The sequence below is a fragment of the Danio aesculapii genome, chromosome 1 (assembly GCF_903798145.1).
Source record: "Danio aesculapii chromosome 1, fDanAes4.1, whole genome shotgun sequence".
In the NCBI taxonomy this organism is placed as follows: Eukaryota; Metazoa; Chordata; class Actinopteri; order Cypriniformes; family Danionidae; genus Danio; species Danio aesculapii.
The window spans coordinates 3330723-3353746 of NC_079435.1; the positions used below are offsets into that span (position 1 = coordinate 3330723).

Consider the following 23024-nt stretch of genomic DNA (forward strand, 5'->3'; position numbering starts at 1 on the left):
TTTGGGCATGCCTTATCCAATAAGCTGACTCTCATTGGCAATGGAAGATAAGAGATGTACTTTCCTTGACTCCTGATGTGCTTGACAGGTTTGACATTTATTGTCTTTGATGTGCAGTTATTATGTGCAGTTAAAATTATTCACCCTTCTGTGAGATATATATATATATATATATATAGATCCTTATACTAAAGTGTTACCTAATATAAACCAATGTATATATGTTTTCTCTACTCAAATATTTCCCAAATGATGAACAGATTCAGGAGTTTTTCACAGTATTTCCTATAATATGTTTTCTTTTAAATAAGAGAAAGTCTTATTTGCTTTATATCAGCTAGAAAAAAAGAGGTTTTTAAACCCATTTTAGGGTCATTATTATTAGCCCTATAAGCAATATTAGTTTTGAATTTTGTCTACAGAACAAACCACTGTTATACAATGACATGCCTAATTACCCTAACTTTACCCTAATTAACCTAGTTAGAGATTCACTGATAAAAGTAACACACTTGGCACCACATATGTGGTGTATGTATGGTGCATATGTGTGTGTGTGTGTGTGTGTGTCTCACAGGTGTTGGTGCTTTTGCTGTGGAGGCCTTGTTGTGCCCTTTATTCCCTGCTGTCATGTCTTCCTGAGACACCGCTCATTGACTTGTGTCCTCTGTAGTGGACCTTGTGTTTTCATGAATTTTCTTTGAATTTTTAGAGCTACTCTGTCAAGTCCTGTTGTACTGTTCAGAGGACATCCTGGGCTTTCTAGTGATATGTCATGTGATTGGCTGGCATGCTCGGAACCACTTCTTACACTGAATCCAAAATGGCCGGCATACAAACAAGCACATTTTATGTGAAGGAGAGAGGCATGTAAAATTGAGCTTTATAAATGTTTTTTACTATTATTATTACATATATATTCGTTTATTACAGTGTCAGGAACAACACATTTAGTTTTCAAAGCTGTTAACTTGTTTGTGTTTCAAAATATCATCCTTTTGTAAATGTCCACTATAATGGACACCAGAACCATCTTAATGTAATTAATGACTGCATGTTGTAGGCAGAACTGAAGCAGAGAGGATTCTCTATAAGATAGTTGAGTTAGCTGACTTAGAGTCTGACAATAAGAGAATTGAAGAGTTCCAACACAATCTCACGGCAATTCGTAACTTTTTGATTTAGTGGCTAATTTATACGAATTCGTATGATCTAATTTGTACAATTTAGTACGATTTGCTCATCCCCCAATGACGGTTGGGTTTAGGGGCGGGGTTAGGTGCCACGCCTCCTTTTTTAAATCGTCCAATTTTGTACGACTGAACTCGTATGAATTCGTACGAATTAGCCACTAAACTGACAAAACGTAAAATACTTACGTTTTCTCGTGAGATCAGGCTGAGAGTTCACACTCACACACAGGTTTGGCATGCTGTCCCGGTAGAGAACCCTGACCTCAGAGATAGTTGAGCCCAGGGCTCCCGCCTGGTCGATAGAGCATGTAAGGGGAGTACGAGATCAGGTGGTTCTCGAGAGCTCCCAGTGGTAAAGGAGAAAAAGGGGAGAAGGGGTGGATGGAGGATTTCTTCGGAAAACAAAGGTAAGGGAGTAGTTTTAGTTAGGCTACTTATAGTGAGTTTGGATTAATCTGATTGGCTAACTTATGATTGTAGATGGGTGACCAGCTGCAGTCAATCAGATCACGTTCTCCTCTCGAAATTAGTTTGTGAAACTTCACTTAGAGACAATTAGAGAATGACAGTCTGTTTTAAAATCGCTTTTGAGTTCAATTTGTTTTGGATTAACATCACTTCTTTTTTTTTGTTTTGTTTTTTGACTAAACTGTTTCAGGAATTTCAATACAAAAGGAAAAAAATGGCTTTTGTTTAGTTTTTCTTACATTAATATTGGATTAATATCCCTTTACAGCCATATCCTGTACAGTTTTGTTGTCTGAGTTTGGCGGTCGTTTCGAACTAAAATGGTCCTGTGGTCCACTACAGTGGACATGCTGTAAAATTAAAAATAAAAACAAAATGTTAAAACTCTAAATTGTATATTTTTTAAAACCAAAGGATGTAGGAAATCACAGAAAAAAAAAAAAAACAAGAACAAAAAATTATTTGGGTCTCAGGAGGATATACATTTCAGTAATAAAGGCGGACTAATTACCTAAGACAAATGCAGAGCACTCAAACACTGCAGTGCTATTTAATTTGACCCATAAATAAAACTTGTATCAAAGCTGCAGCAATGGCTAATCAGTGGTGAATCCTCAAAAAGCATGGTTAATTGTAGTCTAGCAATGATAGATGGCACAGGAGTGCAACCCAAGAAGCACATTCAAACTGGTGAAGGAAACAACACACCTCACGTTTTTCATACGCTTTTAGATGCAACATGTGAACGGATTCTTACTATCCATTTCCAAAAGGCACTGTGAGGTCAGCAGGCCATATTTAGTTTAAAGGCGTGCATGCCTAAAGAACTAGATAGTTAAGTCAAAACCATCATACAACTGGAACTAAAATACATTAGAAGATTGCAATGTTAATTCAAATCATAAATATAAACGACTACAATCTGCATATGTTTTTTAATCATTTCATGATCTCAGAAGAGCATTCAAATCTGTGTTTGACCCAGAGAGTCTTCATTTTCTTAACCAGTATTATACTTTATACTAGTAAGCTAGTTACTGAGTCTGATGTGGTGCACCTCTCCATGCATAGCCAATGAGACAATACATAAAAAATACATATGCAGCTGCCGATATATGAAACACCCCAGTTCAATCAAAATTAATTCAATCGAAATCAATTCAACTGTGACTAATGTTAAATACATGTAGCATTATCAGTAAATGTAGCGCAGTAAGGGCAAGTTCCCTAAAGATGAAGTTTAGAACCACCCCTGATTCTCTCATATTTAAGGTGTGATGTACTGTAGACCCTTTCAGTTTCTCTTACTCACTTCACAAACTCACAGACAAATGCTGAGAGCCTCTGAGTGACTGCAGGAAACACAATGGCATCAGAATTTATAGGTCTGTATCAATTAATTTAATATGATGCTTATAAACACACAGAGTTTAATACGATTTATTCAATTCTGTAATAGTTCTGATCATTGCAAAATGAAAAATACATGTATTAATTCATTCATTAGTTCATTTTAATTTTTCGTATTGCTGCACAGTGTTTTAAAAAGAGGTTTAGATGTTGATTTCAATGTTTTCTTCTTTCTTTCTTCAGGTTTTCTTTTAGCTGGGTGGTTATAGAGCTTGTTTTTATTGACCACATCAATTAAAAATAGTTCTGGCTGAGGTTTTTCTGTGATTTCAGGAATATTGAAGAAGACCTGGATGACTTCTCTATTTCAGGTGAGAGAGATCTGATGTGACATCTAGCAAATGATTGCTTTTAGTAGATTTTTGACTAGAGAAACTATGAGAGAGAATTTGCGCACAGAAAATATACACTCATTATTTCTGACCCAATCTGGCGTAATGAGTCAGATTTTAAGTTTTATTTTAAGATACAGAGCGATAATGTGAAACATTAAAAAACAGTGAAACAATTTCTCTTTTTAGCCAATCTCACAGGACAGACATTAAAAAATAAGGTCACACTTTATCTTGATTGTCCGCTTGTTGAATTTAAGTTACATTGCATCTACATGCCAACTAATTCTCGTTAGATTATAATTAGACTGTTAGGTTGGGGTTAGTGTAAGTGAACATGTACTTGCAAACTTTCTTATAGTCAGTTAAATGTCTGATGAAGGAGCAGCATCAGCAGATATTGAGCAGACAGTCTACTAATACTCAAAAGAGCCATCAAAATAAAGTGTTACCAAAATAATCTCACAAAGTTTCATAGTCCAGATTATGGCGTAAAGGTATTTAAATAATTATTAAAGTTGACTTAAAGTTTTACTAAATTTGCTGGAAATGAACATTGCTTTTCTCAACTCACGATTCTTAGACAGAGGATCCAAAAGCAAGTTTTTAATAATGAACAAAGGGAAAAAGTCTCAAAGGATACCACAGGAATACTGGTGACAAGAAAGTACAAAACAAAAGGGAGCCACAGGTACCACGAAGACTTCAAACGAACAGCGAGGGAATCTGGAGAACAATAGACAAGAACAAGGACAAACAACGGACTGATAACCAGCAGTAACCACAGGCTGAAATATATAGTCAGCAAACAAGGATCAGCTGGGGGATGATTAAGTCAGCTGATAGAAAGCACGCCGTCCACACAAAAGGTAAACAAATAACACACCCTCGCACACGACAACACACAAGGCATGACACATAACATACAGAAAGAACACACAAACCCATCAACCGTGACACTCTCTTCTCTATATTCCGGGTATCCTGTGAAACGCCAATATCTCTGCTTTCCATATATGGTGTTAAAGTGTGTATAAAACCAATACAAAAGCTTATTAATGGGCAAATAAAACTTTTCCTGGGAATTTATCAGGTTTTCAATAATAAAAAAGGGCAGACTAACTATACTTCTATACAAACTATAACTAAATGGGAATATCGTCAAGGTATTAAAAGGATATCCTCTTACTTCTGCAGCCGGGAAGTGCAAAACAATATTACAAAGTGTCGGCTCGAGACAAATTAACATTTTGAAAAACTTGTTTACCTATCATAAGACACAATTACTGTATAGGAAAAATGAATTTACCAATGACGAAACAAATATACATTTTAGAAAAAAAATTAACAAGACGCAAAACACTTTTACCAGTCCCGAAACACATTTACAATGACAGATTCTTCACGGAAAGGGAATGTAACTCACACCTGAAGTGACCCGGAAGGGGCAAATCCAGTAGACGTAGTAATAATGCAAGCAAAAGATCAGTGCAACAACAATTAGTCCAAAACATCAGTAGTGATGTGACGTTGTGCGCCGAGGCTTCGAAGCATGTATCAAAAAAACGATACATCTCGCAGTGAAGCAGTGTACCGGAGCTTGATTCGTTTTGCCATTATCACGTGATCAGTGTCGTCCGAAGCTTCATTTTCACCTATACCCACGTGACTGCTTCGAATTTTGATTCAAAGGTTTAAACACCCCCATGGGTTAGTAAAGTGTATAGAGAGAGATTAGGCATCGATTAAATACATTTCTAATGTTTCAAAGCACTGCACCGGTCACACGCACCAGTAATTAAACTTAATTACAACAGTAATTTATAGTAAAAAGGTTTTGAATCATACTAAAGTGTATTAGCGTATTAACTATCTTTAAAGAAAACATCTGCATATCGTAGTATAGTGTTTAACGGAGACCAGCTGGCGAGTGCAACCCGAAAGCCTCACTCACATAGCCTCCTCCTTAGAGCATTCACCTCCTATGCAGGAAATGCTGGTTCGATCCTCGCTTGGAACGAGTGGGTGGGTGAAGGACTAGTTGGAATACCATATATGTAAATATTTTTGAATACCTTGGATTTTACTTCAGTCATCGGTGGTGTAATGTAATATACCTTATGTGTAAAATCTACAGTAATTGAGTAATTTGTTTATATTACCTGTTGTTGTATTACTACATGAGTTGGTCAGTTGTGAACATTTGACATTGCAACACAGTGCTTTCCCACACTTTAACCAGAAGAGGTCCTCATCGAGCACTGATTTAGAAAGCTTCGAGTAACGAATGTTTTTCCGATACAATTGAGTCGAGCACTTCACTGGTTCAGAAAGCTTCATTTCACCATCACTACAAAACAGATTAAAAGGGTAAAGACAGAAAACGTACTTGGTCAAGGCAGGCAGGGTCATACACAGGAATGCAGTCATGAAAGTCACTTGGAAGAACGCTTGTTAAGGCAGGTAAACTGGCAATACTTTGCAAAGAAGCATGGCCTGAGCACTCACTGAAATACAGCGCAAACAGGAAGTGGCCACAGAGGGAGCGGAGCTGAGTCAGTAGTCTGGCGAGGGCTCCCTCTGCTGGCATGGTGTTACAGTGGTACATTCCCTTTCCGTAAAGGATCCGTAAAGGAACTGGTAAAAGTGCTGTGCGTCTTGTTAATTTGTTTCTAAAATGTAAATTTGATTAGTTTTTTCCTATGTAATTGTGTCTTATGATAGGTAAAAATGTTTTCCAAAATGTAAATTTGTCTCGAGCTTCCTAAAAAGTTTCACACTTTGTAATGTTGTCTTGCACTTCCCGGCCACCGTATATATGCACACACTAACCTGCAAAAAATACCTCAACCAAAGATTTGAATTAAAAAATGTCACCGTCAATTGAATAATGACTTTTTTTGCCTTTTGTAACTCATTCCTGAACTCTCCGCTGATCTGTATCTGGTTTTTCAGTCAGAACTCATTTAACACAGCATCATTTAAACTGGATAAACAGGTATAACAAGTCCAGATATATAGCATGCCAAATATGTTCTCAGACATCAGCAACATGTCTGAATTTCTCTTTGATAATTCACACTGCACTGAAAAAAATGATTCTTTGGATTTGCTCATTTTGGTGACAAACAATTGATATAAGCTGAATTTAAACAAACAGATGTAATCTAATGTTCAACTTAACCCTCTACTGCATATTTTAATGGGACATGACAAAAATGATTCCACATGATTTTTTGGTTCTTTTGGGACCCTTTTATTGTTAAAAAGTGTTTTTGGTTTGACAAAACACACGCGCTGCTGATGATGTGACAATAAAAGTGATAAAAAAAGGTGATTTGTACACTAATGAACTGTTTAAGGTTTGACCCCAGCTTCTTGCCGTCATTGCAGCCGTGTCATTGTGTGATGGGTAACAGGATAATATATGATGGATCAAGATATGAAGTGTGTCTTGTTACAGGGATTCCCATTGAAGATATCCAGTCTAGAGGAAAATGACATGAATAATGGCTGTGTGTTATGAAAAGATTCAAGTGTAGTCAATAAATTAATTAGTCAATGCGACTTGACATTGTGTGTCTGTTTGTGTGTGTGTGTGCGTGCGTGCGTGCGTGTGTGTGTAAATAAATGTACCGTATGTGTGGCGCATGTGTGTGTAAGCGTGGCTGTTCTGTACATGAGGTGCACTTGTGTGTAAGCGTGGGTGAAACAGATATTACTAAAAAGTGGTGAATTATGAGGACATTGCTGATGTCTTTATTTCTCCTAAAGCTTATAAATCACACAGAATGAGTTTAATTTCAGAAAGTAACACTGTACACACTTCACTGTGAGGGTTGGGTTTAGGAATATGGAGATAGAAATACAGTTTGTATGATGTAAAAACAATGTAAACCTGTGAGATGATCCTACAATTCACAAAAACAAATATGTGTGTGAATAATGTGCGTGCATGCATGTGTGGTCCATGTATCTGGTTGTGTGTGCATGGTGGTGCAGGGGGGGGGGTGTCTCAACATTATTTGAATTTCAGTCATACCTGTTTTTCAGAAAAGTGATTTCTCAGTTCAAAAGAAAAGAAAAGGTCTTTAAGCAAGAATGCATGGAGGAAATGAACTCTGATGATCTGCCCTATAGCCGTCACTGTAGATGTTTATGACTGTACAGTATGATACAGCTGCACAAATGGCCAGCTATACCTTTGCATTGCTGCTGGCTGATTTTCTTCAGTAAAGCGAGGAATACAAACAAGTTGTGTGAAAGACTTCACTTAAGAAATGAGGACGCTCAACATGTTTTGTGATTGTTTTGTTTGTGCTTATTAATAAAAGCAGAATATGTTTTCATTTTTAAGAGATGGATGTGAAAATGCCCCTCAATAACTTATTTACTTTTTACATTTAACCGTCAACAATTGAAGGCTTTAAAAATAGTTTTATACAATAAATGTTTTATACAATATTGAAATCGTCTTAAAGATATGTTTCTTAAAGATCAGGAATGGCTGAAGTCAAAAGTCACTCCAATACTGTTTCTTAAACAACTCCAAAAACAGTATCACTATATTGATTTACGGATTTATTTTGTATCTCTGAATGAAAATGCTGTCTGACCTGTTTTTTTTTTGTTTTTTTTATCAAAATCACAAAACTGAAAGTGACGATTCACTTTTTAAAACTGACATGAACTGTTTTTGCCCAGTGAAATCTCTAAATTGTGTCTGGTATTTTGTGACTAAAAAGGCCGATAATAACTATCTATAAAAATCATTGTGTAGCAGAACTCTGAGAAGAAGAAGAATAAAGAAACTTCTTGTTGTGTGCAAAATGAATATTATTACTATTTTAGGTCAACCATTGTCATCATATCTGCATAATGAAGGTGTATGTTCTATAGTTATACAATGAAAAATAAGTGAATGAAGACAGCAGTCTTTGAAGAATTGCAAAATACAAACAGATATGACTTTACTCCCTCATGAAAAATATCAGTTGATTAGATGTGGAGGAGAGACATTTCGGCAGAAGATCACATGACAGGTTTAGCAGAGAAGTAACGTACTCAAAAACAAAGTCACATGGACAACACTCGTTTACAGGTCTCATTACTGTCCCATAGTTGAGGTGAAAAAATACAAATAATTATGCCCTGCAGAATGTCTTGTACAATGACTGGAATTCCAAGACAAAGATAAGAGATGTAGTTTCCTCATCTGTTGATGTTGTTGGCAAGTTTGACATGTATTGTCTTTGAAGTGCGGTATTTATGTGTACAGTTATATGTGCAAAATTATTCACCTTATTCATTCATTTTCCTTCAGCTCAGTGCCTTATTTATCAGGGGTCTCCCCAGCAGAATGAACCGCCAACTATTCCTGCATAAATTTTATGCAGCAGATGCCTATCCAACTGCAACCCAGCACTGGAAAACACGCACACACTCTCACATTCTCTCTCTCTCTCCCACACACACACACACACACACACACACACACTACAGCCAATTTAGTTAATCCAATTCACCTATTGACCTTATTCTTCAATGCGGAAGTGCACTTGTTTTTAAGAAAACCGGCGATCGCTGCAAATTGCGCTTTAATGTTTGGCTGGTCAACTGCATCGTATGGAAACCTTATCTACCAGCTAGACATGCGGATGATCCCATCCCATACAGCTGCCATTGCACGGCTCAAAGATAGTTTGTAGTGTGCAATTTTACACAATTGCCTCTAGGAGTCGCCAATGGAAATAAAACACACACACACAAGAAATGCACGGACGCCAGACATGAAGCTGGCGTGGACCAACGAACATTCTCACGGTCATTTCATAGTTAGTAAATCCAAACGTGAGCGTGAAATCTGGCGTGCGCAAAGTTTTTGTGCATACGCATTGTTGATACATGAGGCCCCTTTGGTTCTGTGGAGAAAGGAGGATAGAAGAGTTTTAGTCGGGACATGTGAAAGGAAGGATGTATCTTGTACTCTGGGGGAAGTCGAAGACAATAGATGACGGGGTTGATCCTCTTGATGATGGGGAAGGGACCAACAGACCTTGGACTCTGAGCTTTTTACAGGGCTGTCAGAGACGCATATGCCGAGTAGACAACCAGACCCTCTGGTAAACCTCGAAGTTGAGCGTATTGGAACGACGTTGACCTATGTATTTTTTCTGTCTCCGTACAGCCCTCTGGAGATGGTGATGAGCTGAGTCCCAGACCTCCTTGCTCTTTCAGAACCAGGATGTCAGGTGGTCCTCACGACCATGGAAGCAGGGGAGGCTGGAAACCAAGTATGCACTAAAGGGGTGCGAGTCTAGTGGCAGGATGGCACAGGGAGTTTTGCGCACACTCATCTCAGCCCAGGAACTGACTCCAGGAGTTCAGGTGACCATGGCAGAAAGTTTGTAAGAATTGCCTAAACTCCTGGATCTTACGCTCAGTCTGTCCATTCATCTAGGGATGATAGCTTGAGGACAGACTGACGGTCACACCTAGGAGTCTAAAAAATGCTCTTCAGACTCAGAAAATAAACTAGGGACCTCGATCTGTAACAATATCTTCTTAAGGTCCATAAATACAGAAAACATGGTTAAACATGAGCCCTGCGGTTACCATAGCAGATGATAACCCAGGTAAGGGAATCAATTTACAAAACTTGGAAAATCTATCTGGGATGACCAAAATACAGGTATTACCTTGGGAAGCTGGGAGGTCAGTCATATAATCCACTCCTAGATGTGACCAGGGGCAATTTGAGACTGACAGAGGTAACAACTTCCCTTTTGGCAGACGACAAGGAGTTTTGGCAATAGTGCACTCTTTGCGCCCCTGCACGAAGCTTCTCATGTCCTGTGCCTTTCCCAGCCACCAGAAATCGTGGGATGCATTGAGACTGAGGGATGAACTGGAACCTGGAGGACAGCCTGGTGGGACAGATTGTGCATCCTCTTCTGTGGCTGGAGGGGTCTCACACTCGATGGGACTTACAATTAGACAAGGTTTTTTAGACGAGGCAAAAACGTCTGCTTATAACATTGGGGAATCTTCTCAGAGCACAGATCAACAGGACTGTCTATAGAAGTAGTAAACACAGACATGGTTCCTCCAGAACCAATAAGTCAATCTCTTCTTTATGAAATAGTCCAACCTGTACATGAATGGAATCCACTACTCTGTTGATATGATGACAATTTAAAGGGCTTTCCGATGATGGACTCAGTGCTGGTAATAATTTTCACACTGTTCTATGTTTTGTACTGTGGTTTCAAGTGTAACGCTTTTTGGCCTTTATGATTTTCCGTATCGGGTGCTCTCAGAGATCCTGCGCCTGCGCAGTATGATATGGTAGTGTGTCTCCTGTATACGTGTAATGTACAGTAAAGAGTTCTGTTGCATAAGGCTTGTGTCTGTGTCATCGCTTAAGTATAACGCACTTGCATCTATGGAAGATGTAACATTCAATGTCTTTTGCATATTTATTTGCTGTAGCAGACTTGTGTAGCAATTCTGAGAAGACAAAAACAATCTGGCTGTTTGTGTGCAAAATGAATATTAAGGTCAACCATTGCCATCATACCTGCATAATTAAGGTGTATGTTCTATAGTTATACAATGAAAAATAATTGAATGAAGACAGCAGTCCTTGAAGAATTGCAAAATACAAACAGATCTGACTTTACCCCCTCATGAAAAATATCACTTGATTAGATGTAGAGGAGAGACATTTCAGAAGAAGATCACATGACAGGTTTAGCAGAGAAGTAACTTACTCAAAAACAAAGTCACATGGACAACACTCGTTTACAGGTCTCATAACTGTCTCATAGTTGAGGTGAAAAAAACACAAATAATTATGCCCTGCAGAATGTCTTGTACAATGACTGGAATTCCAAGATAAAGGTAAGAGATGTACTTTCTTTGACTGCCAATGTGCTTGACAGGTTTGACATGTATTGTCTTTGATGTGCAGTTATTGTATATAAAGTTGAAGTCAAAATTATTCACCCTTCTGTGATTTTTTTATTTCTTTTTTAAATATTTCCCAAATGATGCTTAACAAATCCAGGAATCTTTCACAGTATTTCCTATAATATTTATTCTTCTGGAGAAAGTCCCCTTAAGCAATATTTGTTTTGGATTGTCTCTTGAACAAATCACTGTTATACAATGACCTGCCTTATTACTAGGGCCATACAAAATCTGCAGACATTTTTTGCTATTTCTGCACAGAATTTTGGGTCACACTTTTATTTTATTTTATAATCTGGAAGCATTTTCTAAACAAGTTAAAATAATGTTTTGTTTTCAGAAATAATGAGTCAAAATTAAGCGAGCTTCTCCTTAAAACAAGCAAAACATTCTGTCAATGTGGTGAGTAAAATAATCTTATTTTAATCAAAACAAGTTTATTCGGCTAACTCACTTTTCACTCATTGTTTCTCAAAACAAGATACTCTTTTTTGCTTCTCTACACAAAAAGTTTCTTGATTTAAGAATGTTTCGATATTTGGACTAAAACACAAGACAAAAATTCTCAGTAAGAAAAGCATTGTTATAGTGCTGCTGCAGAAATCAAATACAGAACCAGAGAGATTCTGCACAATCTGTCAGAAGTGTCTCAAGGCAGCTCATCTGATGCTTGTCCTCCTTAATTAACCAACTGTAACCAATTTGAGTGGGCAAATGCTTACATTTGATAATGTCTATGACTTTGGAGAGGTAATGTCAGCATTGTGAATCGAATAGTCATGTTAGGGGGTGGGACCATGATGTGGGTAGGTATATAATATGGACAATGAACACATCAGCATGTTATTGATGGTATTTTGAATGCATGGAGATCCCGTGAGGTTCATTGTTGAGCCATTCATCCACAAACACGTTGCAGAATGATCATGATCACATCTGAAAGTTGAAAACATCCCAGTCCTTTCTTAGCCAGCTTATTCACTAGATAATGGCACCCATCGAGTATGTTTGGGATCCTCTTAATTTGCGTATACAACAGTGTGTTCTAGTTTCAGCCAATATTCACAATTCACAACCTGATTGACTATGTGAAGGAGATGTGTTGCACTGCGTGACTGATAAACAACCCCCTCCCCTCCATTCCACATCATAGTTAAGGTGTGATGCACTTGCAGATGCTTTCAGTTTGTCTTATTCACTTCACAAACTCATACAAACGCTGAGAGCCTCTGAGTGACTACAGGAGACACAATGGCATCAGGTCAGTATCAATTAATTTAATATGACACTTACAAACTACAGATTAATACTATATCCTTTAATTCTATACTAGTCCTGATGAATGGCAGCATCAAAACACATGCAATAATTCATTCAAACATTTAATTTCAAATAAACTCTAAACACAGGCTAGATGTTTTATTTCCAAAAACTGCTTTTATTTTGGTCACCATTATTTATAGTGATCTGTGTTTGTTTTATTTGAGCTCTTGACACTTGACTTCACAACATTAGTTTTCCTCTTGTGTGATTATAAAGCTTGTTTGTTATTGACCATAGAAATGAGATTGAATTATGTTCTGGCTGAGATCTTGTGTGATTTCAGGTGATATTGCAAAAGACCTGGACGACATCTCTATTGCCAGAAATTGTTGTTCAGGTGAGAGAGATTCTCAAACAAATGTGCTTTTGCTAGATTTTTGATATGGCTGAGAGAACTGAGAGAATTGAGACAAATATGAGAGAACACACACTCATGATTGAATTAAAATCCACGTTAAAATGAATATCCACAATAAAGTTGTATGAACTAATGAATTTTAAAAACTGTAATTATCTTCTGCTTTAATAACTCTTGTTTGTGCACATGGGTGCCTCCGTGGTTCATTTTGTGTAAGTTACATGGCAACTACATGCCAATGTATTATCATTTAAGTATTAGCAGGTTGTCTGCTTAATATCTGCTGACACTGCCCAAACAACATTCTCCTGACTTTAAGAAACTGAGCAAGTTCATGTCTACTTACACTAATACTAACATACTTACAGCATACTAATACTCTAATGAGGAGTAGCTGACGTGCATGTAGTTGCAATGTAGCATACAGCTGAAGTCAGAATTATTAGTCCTTCTGTTACATTTTAATTCTTTTATATCTTTTCTCCACAGATTTTTCAGCACATAGTTTTACTATCTGATTTCTTTTATCTTTACCATGATGACAGCACCTTATATTTTACCAGATATTCTTTTCATGATACCAGTATTCAGCTTAAAGTGAATTTAAAGCAACAGGCCTGTAATGGATTTACAGTCAGTGTGTCAGCATGTTGTAGGCCAGATTAACGTGAACATTTTTGTGTTTGAAAATAAACAGCCTATCAAGCCTTTTATTCATTTGCCAATACAACAATCTGAATATTAATAAAAAACGTATAGTAATAAATAATTATTCACTACATTTTGAAGTGCCCAGAATAACAACATCATGCATGTTCACTATCACAATATAGTGTATTGTTGAATACCAGCACATGACAAAAATGCATTTTAATTTAAATGTTTGATTTAATAAAGCAGATTTTATTTCTCTGAATGAATTGTACTGTAAAATTACAGATTGTGATGATGAAGATCACGATGACGAAGAAGATGAAGACAATTGCGAGGTCTCTGGTACGTGTATATGTATACATACATAATCAAAACTTTTTTATTTGTGCACCTGTTTGTGCCTTCATGTTTAGTTCTCAGCAAATAGGTGCTCACCTATACTGTAAACACATGTAAAGTGAAAAAAATAATATAATATAAATTAACTAAGCAAATTAGGAAGAAAATGCTATTTCAGTTTTACTTAAAAGAAAAACATTCTAAACTATGACTTTGCAAATTCTTAACAGAGGCTCATTTGTTAATATGTGCCCAGGGATACTTTTTTGAGAACTGTAAAATATGTGTCTGGGGTACATATGGTTACATTTTGTGTGCAAAACGAACCCTACAGGGATGATGCCGCTTAAAATTCTGCTCCTTTTCAATCTTAACTCCATATGGAAGGTCTTCTTTTGGGCAAAATCAGTTTGCTCGGTAGCTCTCCTTGTACGACGTCAGACTTAGGACATTGAGCAGATTGTGGTTCAAGGATGGTTCAAGAAACTAGGCAAAACAGAAAATATGTGTATAGACTATCCTGTCACAACATGCGGTGAAAATCCTACACGACGGTAATAGTTTGATTAAGATGTTTACATGTTTACACTCGGAGAGCAGCATTTACAGCAGATCTTTCAGTCCATAATATTGTAGTGATATTAACGTACTGTAAACTTAGTAACTAAATTATTTTGACTAATGTCTAAACTAACCTTGTCATCTGAATAGACAAACAAAGACCACTGATCGCATACCTACCAAATCTGTAGAGACAGGACAATCAACACGAACTGGAACCGCATCTTTTTTAAAAGAAGACGAGCGGCAAATCCAGATTTCACCATTTTTAGATGCGAAAAGCTCTCGGGTGAAAAATGTTCCTTACAAACGCATTTCTGTTGCATGTTAGCAGACCACTGTAATCCACACATGAGTCCAGCTGCGCTCTCATAGTAGTGAAATAAAAACAAAACCTTCGTTGCAGCACATTTATAAACACAACACTGACGACCCATGTCTCCGAACAATTCTTCTTCTTCCACTTGTTTTAATTAGGGTTGGCAACACAACATGGCGTCTGAACATTGTAACAGGTAAAAACAGACTTCGAAGCTATCATGCATATTAATGAAGTTGCACCTCATACACAATAGAGGGTGTTAATTGACGGTCTGGAAAGACTTGGAAGTCTTTCTCATGAATTATTGCTGAAGTGCAAAGACATCATGTTGTACCAGTCGGTACAGGCAGTCAATCTACATGCTGGAATTCATGCAAGGATCTAATCGCGGTGACGCAGTTTCAAAATTTCTTTTCAAACCGGAAGAACAAATTTGCTCAGAAAACTTCAAAAACAACAAATTTTCACTTTTTAGTTAAATATGTGTGTTCTAATAGTGTTTTTAGCAGCGTGGGACACATATATGACTGTCAACATCTCAAAACATGTTTTCTGGTGTTTTGTGACCCTTTAAATAATAAATATTTTTAATTAATTTCTCCGATAGCAATGTCATGCATGTTTGTTATCACAATATAGCATATTGTCTAATACAGTGTTTCTCAACCACGTTACTGGAGGACCACCAGCTCTGCACATTTTCCTGTCTCCTTAACCAAACACAGCTGATTCAGATCATCAGCTCATTAACAGAGACTGAAAGACCTGTAATGGGTGTGACAGACCAAGGAGACATCTAAACATGCAGTGCTGGTTGTCCTCCAGGAGCGTGGTTGAGAAACACCGCTCTAACAGGCACTTCAAATAAACATTTGAATGTTGGATTTAATTAAACTGATTTTTTCCTGTTTGAATCGTACTGTAACATTATAGAAGAGGATAAGGATGATGATGAAGATCAGGATGATGAAGATTATGATGATGATGATGAAGATGAGGATGAAGAAGATGTGGATGATGAAGATTATGATGATGATGATGATGAAGATGAGGATGAAGAAGAATATGATGATGATGAAGATTATGATGATGAAGATGAGAAGGATCAATATGATGAATATGAGGATGATGAATATGAGGATGATGAACATGGTAGTGATCATGATGTGTTGAATGTTGAAAGCAATCATGATGTGAACTTTGGTAAGTATATAAATGAACACAAATGATCAACAATCTTTCATTTTTCTGAATGTACCTTCATGTCCAGTGTGTTCAGTTATAAGCAAATAGCTGCTCACTGTAAAATGTGTACATTTGTTAATAAAGCACTCAGGAAGTTTATATTATTTTGTACATTGGATTTTACTTTAATGAAAATATATTAAACAAACTCGATTAATGTAACCATTTACAGAAAACAGCATGTTTTACTATAGCTTTTAGACCCAGGGTGCCGTCATCTTGGAATATCGCGGTGTCTGACGTCACGAAGTTGGCTCCGTTCCCTCAGCTGAACAGATATAGGTTTCAACCATAGTAGCAACGGACTGAACACAGAGACTACACAGCCTAATTTAACCTAATGCATGAAGTTGTGGACGTGCATCGCAGAGCTGGTGCAAATACAACAAATACAAGCATTTAAGGGTCTTAAGTTGTGTATTTTTCTTTTGTTAATACCTTTCATTTGATGCGCTGTGGTACAATCTCTTACGCTGCTCCAGCTCCTGACGAGGGGATTTACATTCAGACTAATGCAATGATTAAAATGATACATGACTTCACACTTTACTAAGTCACGTCAGTGTGGATTATGTCAAGAAATATTCCCTTATCAAATAGATCTCTCAACATTTATGAAGGACGTAAAAAAAACTCATTGATCTAAGTTTGGTTTGAACAAGAGCAGAAGCAAGCAGCTGCAGTAGTGAAAAGTGAAAGTACCCACCCCCATTACGTCAGTAGTGGACCTTGTTGTAACCATGGTTAAAACCCAGTCAGGCAGTGTAATACAGAGAGTGAACCAAAGCGCATCAAATAATTGGTAGTTAAAGGGGGAAAAAATAAAAAAATAGAATAAACACATAGACTTTTATGTTAGACACACATCTGATGCTTGTATTTGCACCCACTAAACATCCACAACTTCACGCATTGGGTTAAATTAGGCTTTGCAGTCTCCATGTTCAGTCCTTTACTTCCACTGTATCTGTTCAGTTGAGGGAACGGAACCAACCCCGTGACGTCAGACACTGCGATATTCCAAGATGGTGCCACCCTGGGTCTAAAAGCTATAGTAAAACATGCCGTTTTCTTCTAAATGGTTACATTAATTAATTAATTAATTAATTAATTAATTTGTTTAATATATTTTCATTAAAGTGGAAATCAATTCACAAAATAACGTAAACTTGACTGAGTGCTTCATTTCACCTTTAAATGAATAGTCCACATTTTTGAGAAAAAACAAACAAACAAACAAACGATTTCAGCTCCACTTAATAGTTTTGTATTTTCTTTTTTTTTTTTTTGTGAAATTTACCAATTTCAGAGAGAAAAAGTTTAAAACTAGTCTGATTGTGAGGGTTTCTTAGGAATTGACATGAAATAATGGCCCATTTCCACTGGAAATGTGGTACAGTCCAGTACGGTACGGGTCGGTACAGGTTACCTTTATCAGGCTTGCGTTTCCACTGCCTAAAGGATACCAATGGTGGGCATGGTGTACGACAAAGTTTTAGACAACGTCATTTTTACTCGAGGAAATGTCAAAGTAAAGCTGTACAGGTCGATCACATATTATATGAGAAGCACTTTTGTGTATAAATGTTCATTACTAACCTTTCTTTGAACATTTGATTATAACTGCAGATCAATGATCAAGTGCAAAATAGTCCACTGTAACGTCTGTAATTATATTAAATAAATAAATAAATGCAACATATATGAACCTATATAACAGCCATCATAAGAGCTGAATGGAGTGAGGACCTAATTATTGTATATTTTACAATAAAAAAAATTATTGTAGATTGTATATTTCGGACTGGATGCTTGACCATTTCGTTTTATCCAATATCCATTGGGAGGGTGCTATCGCAAATGAACCTTTCAGACGAGCGCCGCTCAATTTAATGTTAATTTTGCAGAATAACTGTGCTTATCACTGGGTGACGAGCTGTTATAATATGCTGAAAGCATTATGTAGATAATATATATAATATGTAATCAATATAACTTATCTCTAAGACAACAACAAACACTGTACCACATCAGATGTCATTCCCTCACTGTAAATGCTAGCGCTCCCGTTTTTTTTCTGCAACCCCGCTCCACGTGCATCCTGAATGTTTACACATTGGTAATTCTTCTATAGGTGAATTGGGTAAGCTAAATTGGCCATAGTGTATGTGTGTTTAATGAATTAATGAATATTAATACATTTTGGTGTGCTATACTTTTTAAACTGTAATCTTTAGGTCTGTTGACAGATTAGTTCCAGTTTTGTCTTTGGTACAGACTGATCTAATGTAACAAATCTAACAAAAAGATTACTGTAAAGCAGTGTTTCTCAACCACATTCCTGAAGGACCACCAGCTTTGAACATTTTCTGTGTCTCCTAAACTGAACACACCTGATTCAGATCATCAGCTCATTAGCAGAGACAGAAAGGCCTGTACATGCAGTGTTAGTGGTCCTCCAGGAACATGGTTGGGAAACACATGCTGTGAAGCATCCTATTGAAAATATTAATATAAATGAGAGATCTGTGTACTCATTTATGCTGAGCGCTATATATAAACTCACTGCTGTTGTGCAATTTACGTCATGCTTTTAGCACCCAAATGTAAAGAAGAGGAGATTATCACTGAGCAGGAGCTGAAACAAAGAAAGAAGGCAAGACGTAGGCAGATGGCGAAGAAGGTGGCGGTGGGAGCTGGTGTGACTGCAGTGGCGGTGGCTACTGTGGGTTTAGCGGTGGTTACAGGAGGAGTGTCCATACTCGCCAAAGCTGCAGTTATTGGAGGTATAGGTGCAATTCGCAAAATCAGAAAGAACAGTAAAAAAAAGCAGGAAAAAATAGCTAAATCAGAAACAATGTAGTACTGTAAACATTTACTGCAGTGAATAAGACATAACAGTTTTATGTATGAAATGGTTCTGAAATAGTTTTACCACATACATCATGTGAAATACACTTATATGAATGTTCCTTGTGCACAAAGACAATAAGCTTTTAGTTCTGATAATATTGTGGTGAATATTGTTTCCTGAATAGACACTAGTTTGTGTCTGCTTTTAAGACAGTATATATGTGTATTGTATGTGTTTTTATTCAGCAGTCACATAACAGATCAAACCATATGGCTGATTTTAATTTTTCACATTCAGCACTGGTTAGGTTGTGTGTTTAAGTCTGCTTTATGTACAGTAACATGAGGTGGTAGTTCTGATTCTTCTCTGTCTCCACAACCATGTTAATCTATATTATTTGTTTCAATTAAAGCAAAAATATTAAACAGCAACAAGTGTGTTGTCATTTTACTGAAATTATCTACACTGAGAGAAAAAAAAAGAGTTCAGCAAAACTGTTGTAATCAATTGATATGGACTGAATTGAAACAAGCTAACTAAATTTAGTAATGCTCAACTTAATTACTTTGTTTAAATTCAGCCCATATAAAATGTTTGCAACCATGCACCTTAAGAAATTTTAGTTAATCGAATGAATCATTTTATCCAGTGTATATATTAAGAACCATGACAATATACACTCACTGGCCACTTTATTAGGTACGCCTTACTAGTACAGGGTTTTGCCTTCAGAGCTATCTTAATCCTTCATGGCATAGGGTCAACAAGGCACTGGAAATATTCCTCAGAGATTTTGCTCCATGTTGACATGATAGCATCACGCAGTTGCTGCAGATTTGTCGGCTGCACATTCAAGATGCCAATCTCCCACATCAAAAAGGTGCTCTATTGGATTGAGATCTGGTGACTGTGGAGGCCATTTGAGTACAGTGAACTCATTGCCATGTTCAAGAAACCAGTCTGAGATGATTCATGCTTTATGACATGGCACGTTTGTAGTACTCCTGAAATGAAGTTTTAAAGAAGAAAGAAATAAAACACTGCAGACAAGCGCTCTCGTGATGTCTTCATTTACTCTTCACTCGGTATGTAAATATATCACAGATAATTCAATACGCAATACATTACATCATGAATAACCAAATGGTTTCCTACAGTAAATGAAACACAATTATCATTAACCTGAAAACTACAACTTTACCCTTTTGATCACTGAAATCTGATCATATTAATCAATCAATGAATCGCTTAATAAACATTCTCACTTTGAAATTCACATACTTGGCCTTAACACTGTAATACTTAAACTTAAGCGTTATAATACTTAAACATATTCACACAATTAACACATTTTTCACATGAACATATACTCTTGTGCACTCTTCCTACACACATTGCTCAAGTGAAAATACACGTATGAATTAAAGATACTAAATGAAAACTAAATAACACGTTAATATATAAACACTGCTTACAAAATTGTATTCAACATGCTCCATATCACATTAAATGAATATAATCTCAATGCATCATTTCCAGTCCACAGAACGAGCAAAGAGATTGTTACCTTCATGTGAAGCTGGTTTCCTCCCTATTGATAATTCTGGTCAGTTGGAAGACAATGAGCTTGGTGTCAAAACACTTTTTTCCTACTGGAGATACGTGCGCTTCTGTTTAGCAAGTTCCCTAGTTCCTCCGAGGCCCCTAGCACCCGACCGGAGGAGCTTGGTGTCTGGCTCAGTATGATGTTGGTAAGCCCGCTTGGTCTACCCGCGTGGTGAGGATTGATGCCAGCTATGTGTGATTCCTGATGGCGATTCCATATGCGTCATTCAGCCATGGTGTGTTCCCCCTTCCCAGGCAGACCCATGTCTTCCCTACCCGCTAACCAGCTTTTCTTATGTAGCCCTCCCCCTGGTTAGGGTTTGCCCATTTGTCTCCCCATTGAGTAGCAAGTGGCCTCTGCAGTGCCTTTCCCCTTCGAGACTGTGCTTGGCAAACTTCTCACCAAAGCGTGTGACAGTCTCAGCTGCTGTGGCGTTTTCCATACACTCTCCCAATTGTGTCTCTCCTAGACACACTATGAGGTTTCCAACCCAAAAGGGAACGTCCTGGTTACGTCTATAACCCACATTCTCTAAATGAGGGAACGGAGATGTGTGTCTCTTCTGCCACAGCAGCTGGGTCTCCAGCTGAGTGTTCAGCTTTTTCAGCGGCTAAAAGTCTAACTGCACGCTCCTATGTGTGCTGGTTATTTACTCTACTAATGACTAGAGCAGTGTTTCCCAACCCTGTTCCTGAAGCCACACCAACAGTCCACATTTTCAACCTCTCCCTAATCAAACACACCTGAATCAACTCATCATAACATCAGAAGAGACTCCAAAACCTGAAGTTAATGGGTCAGATAACGGAGACATCAAAAATATGTACTGTTGGTGTGCCTCAAGGAACAGGGTTGGGAAACACTAGACTAGAGTATAGACATTCATTGGCTTGTTTTCTTACTCTTCAGAGTGATTGGTCATCTAGCGTGCTCCCAATTGTGTCTCTCCTATACACACATCGAAGTTCCATCTTTCAGGGAACGTAGGTTATGGACGTAACCGGGACGTTTTGTTTGTATTGAATTTGTAACAGCAACTCTTGTTATTTACTCTTGTGTGAATGCAGATAGCATCGCAATGGGCTTGAGCGAACTCTCTGTCTCCAAACATCCAGGTGAGCTAAACCCATAGATGATTGTTTATTTTTCACTTAAGGTTACTAAATATTAATTTCAGTAGTATTTATTTTTATATAAATGAGGCTCACTGTCTCATACATGCACTTTCTACCAAGATAACTACGTAACATCATATTAACATCAAACTAACATAATCTTTTTAAAGATAAGCAGGTGCAGAAAAAAATGCCAATGGAGATGCGAAGAAAGAAAGAAGCCGCTGCAGCTGACACAAATGTTACAATGCCTAATATCCAGAAGAAACAAACAAACAAAGAAGCTACTGCAGCTAATACAAATGTTTCGACGCCTAAAATCCAGAAGAAACAAAGAAAGAAAGAAGTTGCTGCAGCTGATACAAATGCTACATTGCCTAAAATCCAGAAGGAACACACAAAGAAAGAGGCTAATGCACTTGATTCAAATGTTACGACACCTAAAATCCAGAAAGAACAAGCAAAGAAGGTAGCCGCTGCAGCTAATACAAATGCTACAAAGCCTAAAATCCAGAAGAAGCAAAGAAAGAAAAAAGCCACTGTAGCATCACATTAAATATTTAGCTCAACAGTTTTTATTATTATTATTATTTATGTTTTTGGTGTCATTATTATTAGTAATTGGATCTGTAAATACATTGGTCACTTCCTCAGCATTTTCAGTACTTGGGATTTACCAATTTAATACCACTCTGCATTATTTCCGATAATATTTTTTCTTCTGGAGAAAGTCTTATTTGTTTTATTTTGGCCGGAATAAAAAGCAGTTTTTAATATTTGTAAAGCCATTTTAAGGAAAATATTTGTCACGGTTACAGGTTTGTGTCTGTTTTGTCACGTGGGTTTGTTTTGTTTTGGTTGTCCATGTGTATTTGTTCTGGTCACGTGTCATGCCGGTACTCAGCTGTTTTGATTAGCTCGACAGCTGAGGTTCATTAGTGTGTCTATATCTGGGCAACAGTTCTATGTTTCCTTGTCAGTTCGTTGTGTTTGCTCATGTATGTCTGTCTGTGCTCAGGACTGTGAGGAGTGTCTGCTGGACCTGATTTCGTCTGTCTATCTCCTGGTTGCTACCACCCTTACCCCTCCTTCTCTCACTCATTTTTCCCTGTCCTGTCTGGTTATTTTGACTGTGTCAAATAAACTTTTTACTTGCATCTTTGGATCCTTCCCCGTATCTTATTACTGTGACAATATTATTATCCCCCTCAAGCAATATTTGTTTTGGATAGTCTACAGAACAAACCATCGTTATACAATGACTTGCCTAATC

General features: G+C 37.3%; 1 protein-coding gene across 1 annotated transcript; it reads left to right on the top strand.

Annotated features, from left to right (window-relative positions):
- The first annotated feature begins 12625 nt into the window (after nucleotides 1-12625).
- Nucleotides 12626-19440, top strand: LOC130222236 (glutamic acid-rich protein-like). Its single transcript, XM_056454870.1, has 5 exons — nucleotides 12626-12635; nucleotides 12981-13034; nucleotides 13995-14051; nucleotides 15865-16134; nucleotides 18774-19440. Exons 1-5 carry the CDS (start codon nucleotides 12626-12628, stop codon nucleotides 19037-19039), a joined length of 657 nt encoding a protein of 218 aa, XP_056310845.1. The 3' UTR covers nucleotides 19040-19440.
- Nucleotides 19441-23024: the final 3584 nt, after the last annotated feature.